This window comes from Cucurbita moschata, unplaced genomic scaffold (assembly GCF_002738365.1).
Source record: "Cucurbita moschata cultivar Rifu unplaced genomic scaffold, Cmos_1.0 Cmo_Scf00023, whole genome shotgun sequence".
Lineage (NCBI taxonomy): Eukaryota > Viridiplantae > Streptophyta > Magnoliopsida > Cucurbitales > Cucurbitaceae > Cucurbita > Cucurbita moschata.
Genome location: NW_019268539.1, coordinates 3,233,151 through 3,248,620, shown reverse-complemented (window position 1 = coordinate 3,248,620; position 15,470 = coordinate 3,233,151). Strand labels below are relative to the sequence as shown.

At 37.6% G+C, this 15,470-nt stretch overlaps 2 protein-coding genes across 2 annotated transcripts in view; one reads left to right on the top strand and one right to left on the bottom strand.

The window, feature by feature from the left end:
• LOC111460314 (protein transport protein Sec24-like At4g32640) overlaps positions 1–12,867 on the bottom strand; it is a 16,494-nt gene extending 3,627 nt beyond the window's left edge. Inside the window, exons 1-18 of the mRNA XM_023103517.1 lie at positions 12,749–12,867; positions 11,451–12,425; positions 10,723–10,953; positions 10,459–10,533; positions 10,233–10,331; positions 9,533–9,644; positions 9,043–9,170; positions 7,431–7,550; positions 6,281–6,361; positions 5,442–5,519; positions 5,242–5,334; positions 4,346–4,400; positions 3,515–3,591; positions 2,767–2,838; positions 2,576–2,659; positions 2,012–2,131; positions 1,851–1,919; positions 152–229 (exon numbers count right to left, since the gene is read on the bottom strand). Coding sequence (XP_022959285.1) covers positions 152–229; positions 1,851–1,919; positions 2,012–2,131; positions 2,576–2,659; positions 2,767–2,838; positions 3,515–3,591; positions 4,346–4,400; positions 5,242–5,334; positions 5,442–5,519; positions 6,281–6,361; positions 7,431–7,550; positions 9,043–9,170; positions 9,533–9,644; positions 10,233–10,331; positions 10,459–10,533; positions 10,723–10,953; positions 11,451–12,338 — 2,460 coding nt within the window. The 5' untranslated portion in view covers positions 12,339–12,425; positions 12,749–12,867. The remainder of the gene's footprint in view (positions 1–151; positions 230–1,850; positions 1,920–2,011; positions 2,132–2,575; positions 2,660–2,766; positions 2,839–3,514; positions 3,592–4,345; positions 4,401–5,241; positions 5,335–5,441; positions 5,520–6,280; positions 6,362–7,430; positions 7,551–9,042; positions 9,171–9,532; positions 9,645–10,232; positions 10,332–10,458; positions 10,534–10,722; positions 10,954–11,450; positions 12,426–12,748) is intronic.
• Positions 4,731–15,470, top strand: part of LOC111460316 (arginine and glutamate-rich protein 1-B-like) — a 12,597-nt gene continuing 1,857 nt past the window's right edge. Inside the window, exons 1-2 of the mRNA XM_023103519.1 lie at positions 4,731–4,749; positions 13,977–14,071. Of these exons, the coding sequence (XP_022959287.1) occupies positions 14,030–14,071 (42 nt within the window). The 5' untranslated portion in view covers positions 4,731–4,749; positions 13,977–14,029. The remainder of the gene's footprint in view (positions 4,750–13,976; positions 14,072–15,470) is intronic.

Sequence of the window (15,470 nt, the reverse complement as noted above, 5' to 3'; positions counted from 1 at the left end):
GGGGGGGGGGGGGGGGGGGGGGGGGGGGGGGGGGGGGGGGGGGGGGGGGGGGGGGGGGGGGGGGGGGGGGGGGGGGGGGGGGGGGGGGGGGGGGGGGGGGGGGGGGGGGGGGGGGGGGGGGGGGGGAGAGAGAGAGAGAGAGAGACACTACCTGGAAAGCACATTCTGAGCCATCCTGTAACTTGTCATCATGTTTTAAAGTTACCATTATAGTCTTGTCACAATCAATCTGTAACAAAGAGGATCATGGTAAGAACAATCACAAACCAAAAAGCAGTACATAATTTTATGGCAGCAAGGAAATAATAGCATCATGCCATGCTAGTATACAACGACTATAAAGATTTAGCTTTAGCAAAAAATCATAACATACAAAAGCCAATGCTAATGGAACCAGTTTGATGAAACTGGAAAGGGAAAAGGTACAGGTATTAAATAAATACAAATCAAAAGCTGGCCAAACCATCTTGACACGTGGGAATGATCCTTGATTGAGCTATTTGGTTTTGTCCATGGGTGAAAAATAGACGAACAGCCTTTCAGAAAGATTGGGTCTAAGTACTGATATTCCCCCATCTTTGGATAATTGGGTTGGTTCAGGGATTGCTGGCTCTATGTGGGGGTCAACCGAGGGGGCAAAAAGGTTTTGATTGAAGAGGAAGGGGATGAGGAAATTAGTTTGAAGCCTATAGAAACAACAATGGATTCATTTTGATGGGATGCTTCCTTAATCTAAAGAAAGGGGTTTTTCCCATAAGGTTCGTACCCATGGACTGATCTCAGGCAGAGATAGGGTTCTGAGATAGGGCTAACTTGATGAAGGTGTACACTGAGGTGAAGGTCTCCGGCTGCCCAATGCTTCTAGCAAAAGATGACATGGATAATTCTCAACCACGTAAAAAAATAGCCCTTTAAGGTAAACTCTCAAATAGAGGACAAGTGTTCATTTTTGGCACTCTTAGAATCCCATGACGTTTGGGCCTCTCCATGACTTGTGCCCAAATTTTCGTAAGAGAAAGGCTAAAGTCGTCCTCCGGTGGGTCGTCTTCTAATTTAGTTGGGCAATATTTTGGGTAGGGTACCTCAGTTTCTGGGTTGGGTACGCCGAATGTTGCCGGCCATAAAAGAAAAAGGGAAGCAAATTATGAGCGATCAACTCGAGAATTCAATCATTACTTAGGCGGCCTCACAATTCTTTTAAGGTGTTCAGCTTCAGCTTTGTTAGCCCTCGAGTTGCAAGAAGGTGTTTGAGGAGCTTTTCTTTCATCCGCTCTGTTGTGATAAAGGGCAGTTTTTGTAACAGGTTGGGGTGCACTATTTTGGAGGGGCTTTAGGGGAAGAGAAAACAAACTCTTCAGAGTGCGCAAGAGATCTTCTTGTGATGTTTGGTTCCTTGTTAGATTCATTGTTTCTCTTTGAGTCTCTGTTTCTATGCTCTTTTATAACTTTTCATTTGGTCTTATTTCTCTTGATTGGAGTCCCTCCCTGTAGTCTGACTCAAGTTTCTCTAGGCTCTTTTCTAACTATTCATTTGGTCTTATTTCTCTTGATTGGAGTCCCTTTACTGTAGTCTGAGTCCTTTTAGTGGACTTTTTTTTTTCTTCTCATTTTTCCCTCAACGAAAGTCAAGTTTTTTCATCAAAAGAAGTTGATCCAACCATTTAACAAACCAAGAAATGAAATTTGCAAAATAGTGGTAGCATTGAAATATATAAATGTAGCACACACATGCTCTTGAAATTTTTTACTTAACATGGGAAAATATCATGGACAAGATTGGTTGGGATCAGTCACTATTCTAAAGATTTGCTTATTATTTTAGATAAGTAGCAATGTAGAGAATAACATACTCCGGGTAAGTCAACGTCTGTAGGGATGCGTTTACAAAAATTTCCATGGTACTCTTGTACTTGAATTCCCTGCAAAAGGATAAAATCACAGCTGATTTCAAAAAAGAAAGAAAATGAAAGCCACCAGATCTTTACTAGTTGAAAGTAAACAAAATAATCACCTGGCTGCATCTAACACGCATCACAGCCTCAAAGCCTTGAGGCCTTGTGATATTCCATCTAAGATCATTGTAGAGCTTTGCTGGATCTGAAAGAACTGAGAAGGGGTAATAATAATATACCTGTAACACAGTAGATAACCAATTAAGTAGGGGAAATATTTAAGATGAGAATTCCACTTTGCTTTAGGAAATTTGAAGGAACTGTTGAAAAGAAAAAATATTTAAATCAATAACCAATGTATTATTTAATCCTGTTTAAAATTGAAGTTACGAACTCAACCATAAATATGAAACTGCTTTGATTGATGACTCAAAAAGGTAGTATAATTGGAATGCAAAAGACATGAAGTAAGAAGAATAAAGGAGGCTGAGACTATTCTTATTTAACATTTGTTGGCTTGTTAACTAAAGGTAAGAAAGAAACTAACTGCCAGATGAGTAAAGACAGACGACCACATCATGGCAAGAATACATGAGATTTCTCATCAGCAGAGATGCAGGACTATATTTGAAGTAGTTGTCCAAATGTATATCTCGAGAATTACCAAAAACACACACACATACCTGGCCCCCAGTAGTCCTTGCAATGACAGAAATAGAAGCAATGTCGATGTAACTCTGGGTAGTGAGGAACACGTCAACACAGACCTAGAACAATCGTGGAAGACAAGAATAGATCAGAAAACTCTGACCAGTGCCAGCAGATAAATCCTATCATATATCACCGACAACATGACAAGAAAGATCGCACCCACCTGATACTCTGCCAGTTCGATTGCCATTGTCTTGTAAGCCATATCAGCTGGTTGTAGTAATTTATGAGCCTCCTGAAAAAAAAAGTGTAAAGAAAATGATGGCACTAATTTTCAATTAGTCGTAAAATGATGAACTTCATATTTTTACAGCGAACAACAGTATGCTAATACCTGAAACAAAGAAAAAAAAACTATGAAGTTAACACAACAAAATAACGTAGGGTAGGATTAATCATTCATTGCAGCCTTTATGCAATCGGAAAATATGTTGTACAACACAACAATGATAAAACAAAAATGGGATCCATTGCCACCCAGAAAGGTTCAATTCATAATTAGAGAGCCATAAAATTTTAATATGTTGCTGGGCATCTTTATATGCGGCTCGCTGGGCGTAGAATATTATTTACAGGCTAAAGGAAACTATTAACAATGTTCAAACTTCTAAGCTGTAAAGTCATTTACTTTCAGACAGTAATTTCCTGCTAAAAATCTGACTTGGAAGAAGGAAGGCCAATTTGTATGACCGAATAAGACGAAAGAAAGTTTTCTTCCAAGGATAGTTTATCTATCCAACCACATGGTGAAGGATCCTCACACACAGATCCCAATAGAACATTTGTACAATCGTACAATCGGTGACTTTCTTTCAACCTGATAATATTATGCTCCTAAATTTAAATGCAAAAAGTGGCAACACAACCTTCTTAAAAGAAAACATAGACAGCACAAAAGTTCAGAAGAATACCTTGTCCCCAGAAGAAATATTTGTTCTTCCTTCAGCCTCCCTAGCAGAAAGAGCTCCAATTCCAATTGATGGCAAGACTGTATTTCACAAAAAGTAACTAAATTAGATTAGGAAAGTAGTCTTTGCAGCATAACCACTAGGTGGTGCTAAATAAGAAAATAGTCATTTTCATTTCTATATTTTTAGTTATTTCCTTTGTTTTAGGAGGATGATCCTCTACGATTGAGTCATGGTTCCATTGATGTAGCAATGGTTATTATACAACTTATATAGATGGTCAAACATCAATGAAGATAGTACCTAAAAACTTACAATTTAGTCTTGAGTATTTTAACTCGGAGGTATTAAGGTTTTCTCTATTTGAGCCTTACAGTTATTCGAAATAGGTCAAAAGAAGAATTCTACTTCTTCCCCCCATCACACAAACACCGTCTACCTTAACTTGATTGCAAACTTGTCCTATCCACTTCTCACTCTCCAGCCCTACACTATCCTCATCCCTATTCTGTTATAAGCAACTCTTTCACAGTTTATGAGTGGCTTTTATCCAACCTAGATCAAATAATGTCTATACCATTGTAGCCTTTTCACCTTGTTTCAATTTAGTACATACAAAAATACAAATATATTTGCATATTGAAATCCAACACTATTCGTCTATTGTCTAACTTGCTCAGGACACTTACTTGAGGTTGTCCATACCAAACGGTGCACAAATAATAGAAATAATTTTCATGCTAAAGAAAAAAATAGCAAAAAATAAAAATAAAAACAAAATAAAAGACAAACTGCAATACATCCTTGATAAAAGAATATGCATTATGAACTTGCCTGACTGGAATACCAAAATTTTGCCTCCAGTATTTTTCATTGCCATGAAAGCAGCCTAACAAATAGAACAAGCAAACTATTATCACAATGTAAGTATAATTTTATTTTCAAGTGAGAAATTTTCTATTTTACTGACCTAGAAAGCAAAAATCAAAAAGGGGTAAAAACAAAATCTAGCTTTTGACTAGTGAAGTAACAGTACAGTCTACATGATCAGTGAATCTCAGCCAATTTTTTTTAATAAAGCTGATCAATATTGAGCAATCAGCACACACATCTACTCTTTGACTAATCTGTTAAATTAGCAACAAAATAAACACAAAGTTCTCTTTACGGAACTGTTTCATCATCGACCTTGGCATACCCTTAGAACACAGAAACATATCAATGCAAAGTACATGGGGTACTTTTTAGGTAATGTTTTTGAGATTCTAAAGCCTAGGACATTCTAAAGCTTTCTTGTTTATCTTTGTTGAGTTAAAAAAAAAAAAAAAAAAAAAAAAAAAAAAAAAACTTTTATTTTATTACTAACAAGTGGAGGGTCTACCTGTAAAAAGCTTTTGTCTAGGTGGTTTGTGGGATTTTTGTGCTGACTTTTTTCTTCTCTGAAGACTACTATAATTTTGCAGCTGCCCTTTTTTCATTTGAAGGGTATAGAAGGGGTGCTTTTACCACTTAGTATATCTAACGTAAATATATAATAATTTAAAAGAATCATATAGCCTTGCCCAACTACTCTTTCTCTTCTTTTCTTGTCTTTTTTTTTTTTTTCCTTTTTGGCGTTGGGAGGAGATTTTGATTGGCAAAAAAGAACTATTCTAAGACATTTTTGTTCAGAATATGAACAAGTACAAATTGAAGAGTAGTCAACGATAATAGTGCAACAGAAAACATACTTTGATTGCAGCACCAAAGGCTGATTCGGTGGTTCTATTACTCTGAAACATAGTAGGAATACTTTCGAGCAACAACTCCAAATGTTGGCGGCACTATGCCCACAAAAAAGAAGTGACATTATTAAAGAAATAGGAAAGGTAAGAAAAAATTAAATCTAGTGATCAACCTCATCAAAATCAAATATTTTGGAGAATCTAACCTCTGAAAGTTGAACAATGACATCAGACTCCAGAGGAGTATAAACATCTTGTACATCAGGAACTATGAGCATCAAAGGCTGAAAAGAAATAATAGAACATCAATAAACAAGTAAAAAAATCAGAGACTATCAGTTAGCCTTCTTAACAAAACCATATGCATTCAAAGAATCTCCCTAATTAATTCCATTGAGGCCAAGGGCAGGGATCGTCCAAAAGTATTAGGAACAAATATCTTCTTTAACAAATTCTGGATGATACCTAAATTAAAAGTTATACGCCCATTGATGAGCACTTATAGTTCACACTGTTACTTATAGTCCAAAAAAACCTGCCCTCTCAGTACCTTCTCTCTCCGATAGGATTTTTGTTTTCCTCTTTTGGAAGTTCATCTTCAGTTTCATGCTTATATGGACTGAAGACCAAATGAACATTTGATACTTTACAGGATTTTCTCTTTTACAGGAATGCAGGTTCAAGAAAACGGACCAGATGAAAGCTTAACAACTCAAAAAGGGATGCATGAAATAATGCTCATGGGTCACCTCACTAAGACTCAAACAGGTTTCAACTATCCAAGGCTAGGTTCGAAAGAACAAAGATGAGTTAAATGTTCCAAAAACAAAATAATTACAAGAATCCGGAAGAGAAACAAGTACAACTAAATTGACAATACTTGTGTATTCGTTCATCTATTTTCTGAAATGATCCGATTTCCTTTCCATCTATCTGCCGAATACCAGTTATTACATTCATCATCAAGATGCCTCAGTTTTCTTTTCACCCTCACAACAAAAGAAATGCCTAAAATGGAGATAGATAACAATGATTGAAATGTGACCTGTTGTAGTGCTCGTTTCAGATTGTAAAAGTGAATTGTTGTGTCAAATGTTGCAATCCCGACAAATGTACGAGGACCTTCCTGGAACATCAAAGTGTCATCAGTCACTAAGATAGAAAAAATAAAGCTCATATATGGCTAAAAATGGACGAAACAGGGGAAAAATAAAATATGTTCCAAGATCGTCAATATAGATCTTATCTGTAAACATCAATATAAGCCAAATCCAATAACCACTCACTAAAACACAAAGGAAAAGAACAGGAAAAAAATGATAAATAACACTCTAAATAGGGAATAGCAAATTATTCAGAAAAATACAGACAAGCAAAACAAATAAAAGCTTTTGCAAATGGCTAAGTTCCTCAACCTCAAGGTGACATCGTTTTTAGATTTCATACAGGGTCCAATTTATCAAGGGCATTCACGAACGGAAAGATTTGCAGTAAAAGATTGTTCGATTACGTAGAATGAATTTTACCAAATTTCACAGCATTTAGATTGTTACAAAGAGTCAAATTAACAAAAATGGCAATCCATAACAGAAAAGAGAATGTAGTCACTTATAAGAGACAGAACAAACCCTGAGAGAATAACATAACTATGCATAGGTCACACAAGGTAACTCCATCTGAAGATAGTGAAACAATAGAGACAGAGGCAAACTTTAGAATGACATCCGTCCAAGGTTTAATTGCATAAACCAGATGTTGAAAGCAAAAAAAGAACAAAAAAAAAAAGAAAAAAGAAGTCTGGCGATCATAAACTGATACAACAGTTCTCAACGCCTAGGATTAAAAATTTAAATGGCAAAATTGAACTGTCAAAAAGAAATGTAATCATATCAAAGCCTATTATTATTGCAGTTTCAGTTTATGGAAGACAAGAAAGCAGATTCGCCAGAAGTTTCTCTTCCACAACATACCAACCCAATGCTATTATTTCAGACTGTTTAAATAGTTATAGAAACAAAAGAATGGTTAAGGGTCATGTGAAACCAATTTTTTATGGTCATGCATCAAATACCACAAGAAAGGAAAAATCATAAACCCTCGTAAAAAAGTATAAATATCACGGAGTATTATTGACAGCTATGAATTATAAACACATGCATGTATATATAATGCATCCAGTCACATGTAGAACTTACTGGAAGATCAGAAATAACTTGACTAATTGCACTGCATGCTGCAGCAGTGGCTCCGGTTTGTATAGCATTCATGGACACATCGATGAGGAAAAAATAAACAGCTGGCATTGGATCACGCACCTGGAGTCAAAATGCATCAGAAGCAGTATGTCTATATGTGTCTGTGTGCGCACATGCACATAGACAAAAGAGCTTGGAATAAGAAACTAAAGAGAGAGAGAAAAAAAAAAAAAAGACCTAATCCAGCTTAACTCTAGCTCAATTAGTTTGTTTTTTTCTTACATTAGAAACATGATATTTCATAGATCAATGAAATATGCGAGAGAACCAACGCCAAAAGCCAAGAGAGGTTAGAAGAAAGCCCTCCAATAAGTCATGATATCATTTAGAGAATATTTACAAAAATCTTTGCGGACACAAAACAGTGGTAACAGAGGACATAGTCTGGTCCATAAAGGACAAAGAACGACTATCTTTGCCTTAAAACAAGGTGCGATTTCTCTTGAACCATGTACATGACAAGCTATCTCTAATAAAGTTGAACCAAAGAACTTTTGTGTTCTATCTGAGCAGATGATTAAAGGAAAGCTGTAACGGTCCAAGCCAACCGTTAGCAGATATTCTCCTTTTGAGTTTTCCTTTACAGGCTTCCCCTCAAAGTTTTTAAAACATGTCTGCTAGGGAGAGGTTTTCACACCCTTATAAAGTATGTTTTGTTCTCCTCCCCAAACGATGTGGGATCTCACAAAAACAAAGAAATGGTTATCTACCACTTTGTAGTAAAAAAAAAAAAAAGAACACAAGATCTGGAAGAAGAAAATCGCATGTTCCCTAATTTAGTTGCATGGCCACAATGAAAAAAGGGTGGTCCTAGTTCAATTTGTTTTATCAAACATGCCAACCTGCTTCCTACATATATTTTATGACAAAGTTGGGAAACTCAGAAGAGAAGTCATCTCATAAGTTGGGACGTCCGTTACTTTACCTCCAGGTTGTGAAGACTTGATTTAGGAGATTTAAGGAGCAGAAAGAAAGCACTTTTAGTCATTTGGGATGGAGATTTTTACTCGAACAATATTCCTTGTAGCATAAAATCACCAACAGAAAATATAGGGATGAGCAGCTTAGGTGCTCTGCAAGGGTGGAAAACTCGTCCACTTCAAAATGGCCAAATGGGTAGCGGAAGAAACATAGGATTTTGGGAGGATAAATGGATAATATAATTATCTGTAATCCTTCTATTTCCATGACTATACTGTGTGATGAGTGATTACAAACAAAGAAAGTAACAGTCAATGAAGGTTACTGCGTGGAGAGACAAGAGTAGCAGTTAACAAGTAGAAGAAACTAGGTGGATATATAGCTCGAGAAACTAGTGAGCCTTAATGGCTTAGTTTTTGTTGCCAAGGGCCTCCTCATCCCATTCACTTGAGGCTGTTCTCTCATATTTTGTTTATTATCAGTTTGTTTCTTATTGGCAAAAAAAGAAAAAAAAAAGAAAAAAAAAAGGAAACTGGTCTCCATCCATTAAAAATCAATAATGACTAAACACCTAAGATAAGAACGAAATTGATGTCCATGCTAATGGACTAACATAAACCAACTACCATACCATGTATTCCTTAGAAGCAACAAATTCTACTGTTCCCCTGCACAGTTCGGGCCTTTCATCAGCATCTCTTCTTCTACCATCAGGACCAAGATTACAGTGGTATTCACGAGGAGTCTCATCAGTAAAACCTGAAAAAGGAATGGCACAGGATTTTAGGTCACCACCTACAAAGGAAAGGAAGAATAGAATTCCACACATGCAAGAAATCCTTTGACATTCGACAAAAGGCAGTATTGTGTATTTTATAACCATAAGGAGGTGACTGAAAGAAATGAAGCCAGATAGGTAATGAGCTTCAAAGTAACGCCCTTAACTAAAAAATTACCAAGAGTGACATCACGAATTCAGAAAATATGCGAAGATGGTAAGTAAACCTAGTTGCAGAAATGATGAATGATAGTCCTATGTCAATCAAACAACAAATTTCCAAGCTTTAAGAGAAACAACATGAAAATATCCCACTAAAAAAGTAGCAAACATCTTCACTGACCACATAAGTTACAGATGAATCGCCTTCCCTGATCAATGAACTTCATAAAAGGATTTATATAGCCTTTGCAGCGAGAACATCGGACAGGCCCACTTTCCCCAAAATCCACAACCTATAATATAAAATCCATTGAATAAACAAATGGCATCACTGTTTAATAAAATTCAACCACTTGACAAGATAAAAAACCAAAAAATTGCAACAATGTTCTCCTAATATATAAAAAATTAAAGAAACAAGAGTGTATTTATAACCATTGCACAACAAATAAATTCATTTGAAGGCTGATGATATAGTAAGATAAGGGTAATCGTGTAATTTCTGTTAAAGATTGTCGTTCTGCTGGATTAGATTCTTCATTCGTTTTGACAGTTGTTGGTATGTTTAATTAGAGTCTAGGCATCATTACAGCCAAAGTAAAAAAAAAAATCACCTGACTATGATAAACTAACTCTTTGATGAGAAAATAATGAGATGTTAACTAAGTTTACACTCCATTAAAAAAATAACAATACTAACAGAGGAAAAAAAACTAAATCTACAACCTAACTGTTATTTTTAAAAATAAAAAAAAATAAAAAAAACAAGAAACAACCTCTCATTGATATAATGAGAAGGAAAATGTTCAAAGATACAGTCTAACGGTTATCATTGCATCTTTAGCTTATTAAGAATAGCTAAAAAGGGATGCATTACACACTTGGATGGGCTCCTCAGAAGGATGTAGAAGAGCAAATGGTTGGACTAGCAAAGCTAACTGCATGGCTGATGTATTCAAAAGATCAGCTGTGCATGGGATCTGAAAATTGTGAAAAGTCAGAGACCATAAGATATCAAGATACAGAGACTTCGCAAGGCAGCCATCAACGAAGATATGAAGCAAAAGATAAACAGGGAAAATGATGAAATGAAAACTAGTCCTTCACCTGGCCAATGGTGCACCTCATAAAACGTGGACTGCAATTCCCAGTGTCTCTTGCAATAAACTCACTTGATGCAGGCTTCACAAAGTTTAAAGAAGGAAATGATAACATTAAAGCTTGAAAGAAATAAACACAAGCTGAAGTAAATAAATTTGAAATTCATGTTCATGCAACAAGACTATCAGTAATATCCCTAGGACAGGATATCAAAGAAGGGGGAAATAAAAAAGTAGAACATAATTAACACCATGTAGATTGAGAAAGTACCGGGGGAAGAGTCGCCTGGTTGCCTTGACGAGTGTCAAACAGGACAACGGATGAATTTGGAACGGGCCTTGGTATTTGATTGGGATCAATTTTCGATTGTGTGGCTGCAGGAGATCCAGTTTGACCAATAGCAGGTGAGATGGTAGTCATAGATTGGTTAGGTGGAGGTTGCACCATCCCAAACATTCTAGGTGGCTGCAATTGACCAGTAATAGGTGGAGGAGCTGTCGCCTTGTGTTCAAAAAAAGAAAATGATCATGTTTTTTTCCCAAACAAGGAACCTAGCTTTCATGAAAACAAATGAAAAAACAAAAGTATGGGCGAGATGAAAAGGAAGTACTTGAAACATGTGTCTGAAAAACAAAATCGAAAGAAGCTGTACATGACACAATGGGCAACTTCTGCTATTTTTTTTTTTTTTTTTCATGTGTCTTCTGACTTTAAACAAATCAATCAACAAATTATTGACTTTCTGCAGTTCAAGATAAATCTGGAAACTCTCTCCTCTCGTCTAAAATTGGGAGTTATGTAGTAGAGTAGGTACCATATGCCTATAAAGCGCATGTCCAAAAACTTGTAAATTCTTTCTCTAATTCAATCCCCAAAAAAAGAATATGTATACACAGACACATATTTTTACAAGTGTATGCAAGCCTGAGCATAGGTTTGCAACTTCACCTAACTACTACATAATGCATAAACTCAACAAGTTAAAAGTGAACGGCTACCTGACCAGCTTGCATTGGCCATGTTGGTGGCCCAAATGGGGAACCTGAAGGTGGCGCTAGTCCTTGAGATGCCAACTGAAATGGTGGTGCTGGTTGCCCGGGAGGACCTGATTGAGCCAAGAATCCAGGGCCACCTGGAACAGACTGCATATATGGAGTCTGAACAGATGCTCCCATTGGTGGAGGACCAACGGATGGTGGAGGACCTTGTGGTGCATTGACTGCTGGAGGAAAACGTGGTCCACCAGGGAAGTTGTTCTGAGCGAATGCTGGAGGGCCATTACTCAATGATCCACTCTGAGAATTTGGTGGAGGCATGCTTGGGCTACTACCAGAAGGGGGAAATGTTGCACTTGGACGAGCACCAAGTGGAGGTGCACCAAGGGGAGGCGCAGCTGAACTACTGGACAAACCTGAGGAAATAACAGTGTTTGAAGGTGGTGGCCTATGAGAGGGTTGGCCAGGACCCCCAACGCCTGGCGGAGGTGGCCTAGATACTAATGGAGATGGTTGTCCAACAGGCGGCCCACTGGGTCTCATTGGAGCCATGTTGGGAGGTAATGCAGATGGTGGAGGCCCTGATGAAGGCATATTAGGTCGGGTAATTGAAGCCGGGGGTGGACCTGGGCGTGAAAATTGAGGTGGCGCACCAGAAATCCCAGTTGGTGGGGGTGCCGACGAAGGAAAAGGTGGCGATTGACCAAATGGAGGCCTGGGGAATGAATTGGGCATTGAAGGAGGTCGATTGAGATTCATATTGTGAAAATTATCAGCTAAAGAACCTGGATTTGTTTGAGAATTGGGGTAGTAACTAGGCGGTGGTGCTGGAGCTTGATTGCTGTTGCTTTCATTGGGCCGAGGTGCCCCTGGAGGCACAAGAGCTGCCATTGATCAACCAGATTTCAGGATTTCCTACAATTCAATGGAATCCCTCGATACAAACTCGCTCTGTGGATTCAACAACCCAAGTCAACTCTGCAAGAATACACCAAATCAACAATAAGATCAAGAATTCCCAAATCCCCGAATTTCCACAGAAATCCAACACAAACAAGATTCAATTCTTATATTCATCACCCATTTCGCCTTCTTAAAAACCCAAAAGCCGAAAATGAAATCGATGTATGTTCTCTCGATCGACCATCGAGCAGATCACCAATAACGTTCAATCCGAAATTCCAGATTTCCAACAAAAAAATCCAACAGAATTAAACAAATTTAAGATTTACAAGAGGAAATGACACATCAGAATCAAAGATCCACAACACAAATTGGATCCCTGGGCGAGGAAAACGAACCTGGTGGGTTGTTGATGCAGCGGCTAGTCGTAAGAACACGAGACCCGGCACCGGCATACGAGGCCCCAAGTGAAAGAGAGACAGAAACGTATGATGAGCACATGCAACTATCAAATGCCCGTTTGTATATTATTTACGGAAATTTTCATTTTTAAACCTATCTTTATTAAATAATATTTTATTTTTTCTCATTCACAAATTAATTTTAATAAATAAGAAAAATAAAGTAAAAATAATTCTGTAAAAATTAATAATTTTCAACCATTTATTTTAAACTTTAATGTCAAACATTTAATAACTCATTTAATGCATAAGATAAAAAAAAAAAAACTTATTTTACTATTTTTAGATAATACCTTAATAAATAGTTAATTTTCTAATTTTTAAAAAAATTTAAAGTTATATTAAGATATAAATTTGTAATTTAACATTTAAGTCTCTATTTAGTAATTTTTTTTTATTTTTTATAATTATTGGATTGGTCTTTAACCTTTTGAAATTTACAATTTTATCTATATTAAAAAATAATCCTCTTTAGGCTTCGGCCTCCTCTCGAGGCTTAGGGAAGGTTTCCACCCGCTTATAAATGGTGGTTTGTCCTTGTTGGCACTCTTTCTTTCCTCCAATCGATGTGGGACCGCCCCCAAATTCACCTCCTTTGGGGTTAGCGTCCTTAACACACCGCCTCACTCTTTCTTTCCTTCAATCGATGTGGGACTGCCCTCAAATCCACCCCCATTTAGGGCCCAGTGTCCTTACTGGCACATCGCCTCATGTCTACCCTCTTCGAGGAACAACGAGAAGGTTGGCACACTATCCCGTGTCTAACTCTGATACGATTTGTAACGGCTCAGATCCACCGCTAGCAGATATTGTCCTCTGTGGGTTTTCCCTTTCGGGCTTCCCCTCAAGGCTTTAAAACGCGTCTACTAGGGGAAGGTTTCCACACCTATTATGGTGGTTTGTTCTCCTCCCAACTGATATCACAGTACTATTAGTTAATTATAATAAATAAATAATAATGTAATTAAATATATATTAATTAATTATCTAACAGGCTACAAGCCCATTTTCTAATTAAGCCTGTTTCCAGCAAATTATAAGATGGGCCATCTTACAACTGGCCCAAGCCCAATTTCATATCCAGATGAAGTGAAAAGACGCCCAACACCTTCCTTCGAAAAAGAAAAGTATAAATAGTAACAGAGCATTAGTTTACTATTTTCCTGCCCTAATTTTTTTGCGTGTTCGTTTGGGAGCAAGTAGAAGGCGAGGTTGAAGATGACTGCGCCAGACACTGTAGCTTCCTCTTCCCAAGTGAAGGTATAATTCTGTCCTCCTTTTCTCTTTAATGGCGGAAAGCGACCTTCTGCACTCTTTCGCGCTTCGTTTTCTGCTTCCTCTTTTTCTTGAGGCTTACTTCGGTCTTCCGTTTTTTGTGGAATTTGTTGGTGCTTTGTTTGATTCTGAGGATACGAGTAGTTTACTCAGTGGTGTACCGGTGTTTGGTTTATTCGAACTCTGATATTGTTTTTTGGACTGCAGTTCATAATCCTTGGAAAGATACTTCTACTGATTTTAAGAAATCTCGCTATTTGGTATACACATTAAATAGATTTTGGTTCTACTATGGATCTTACTTTTATTCACAGTGCCGTGGTAATTAATAGGCTACTCGTTGAAAGTATTGGTTTTTTTTGTGTGTACTTCGGATTGTTCTTACCCTCCTTGGACTTGGGGTGCTTGTTTTAGTTTAGGTGTTGCTATTGTTGTAAATGATGGATTGCGTGGTCCAGAAACATTGTTCTGCTCTCATCTACTGAGACCATTCTTCGAACTTCATCTCAGTGAGTTAAACTAGCCGACAAACGAATCCAATTGACCCAAAATAAGTTAGCGTCTTTTCCTTAAAAATACCGTGCCAGCTCCCCTCCTTCTTTCTCCTTTAGACAAACGATCGGCTCTCTTTCTCAGAGTTTCACATCGAAAAAGTATCGGAGAAGGGTATGTATCACATCACATCTCACTTGGTTCGTGTTCTACTTTGATTTCAACTCGGGACAGTAGGACTGGTTGAGCTTTGCTGGTTTATATTCATGATTTAGAGTCGTAACGTTAATAGATATTATACATTGGAGGCCCCAAAGGGAGTGGTCTGGTCGGCTAGACCCGCGGTATTTGAATCTTCTGGTGGGCCTTAGGTGCAGACTTTCTTAAAAGGATAAAAGATAGCCGTAGTAGGTTGGCAGGCAAGTATTCTGAGTGTTTTGCACCCGTTTGTTCATTTCCCTAATCTTAGCCCTCTCGCTCCCTCCGTCTCTTCTTCTGTTTTCCTTTTTTAGACTAGCAGTCCAGGATTAAAACCAACTAAACCTAAGCGCTTACACCCTTATTTAAAACTAGGCAGGAAAATCCTTCCTTTTGAGAGTAAAAGAGTGCTTGTTTACCTCTCAAGCTTGGATCTATATGAATTTGGAGGAGTGTTTAAAATGTTCTGTTGATTGTAATTGCCTCTTTGATAAGAAAATACAGGTAAAAATCGACTGTATTTCAACTTTAAAAAAAAAAAAAGAATTAAAATTTACTCTTTACCGATGCCCTATTGCTCACTTATTTCTATGCAAATGACGAAGGGAAATGAAAATGGAGAATAATTGCTATCAGATATTTCCCCCTCATCTTACTTATTCATTCCCCTTCCCCCCCCCCCCCCCCCCCCCCC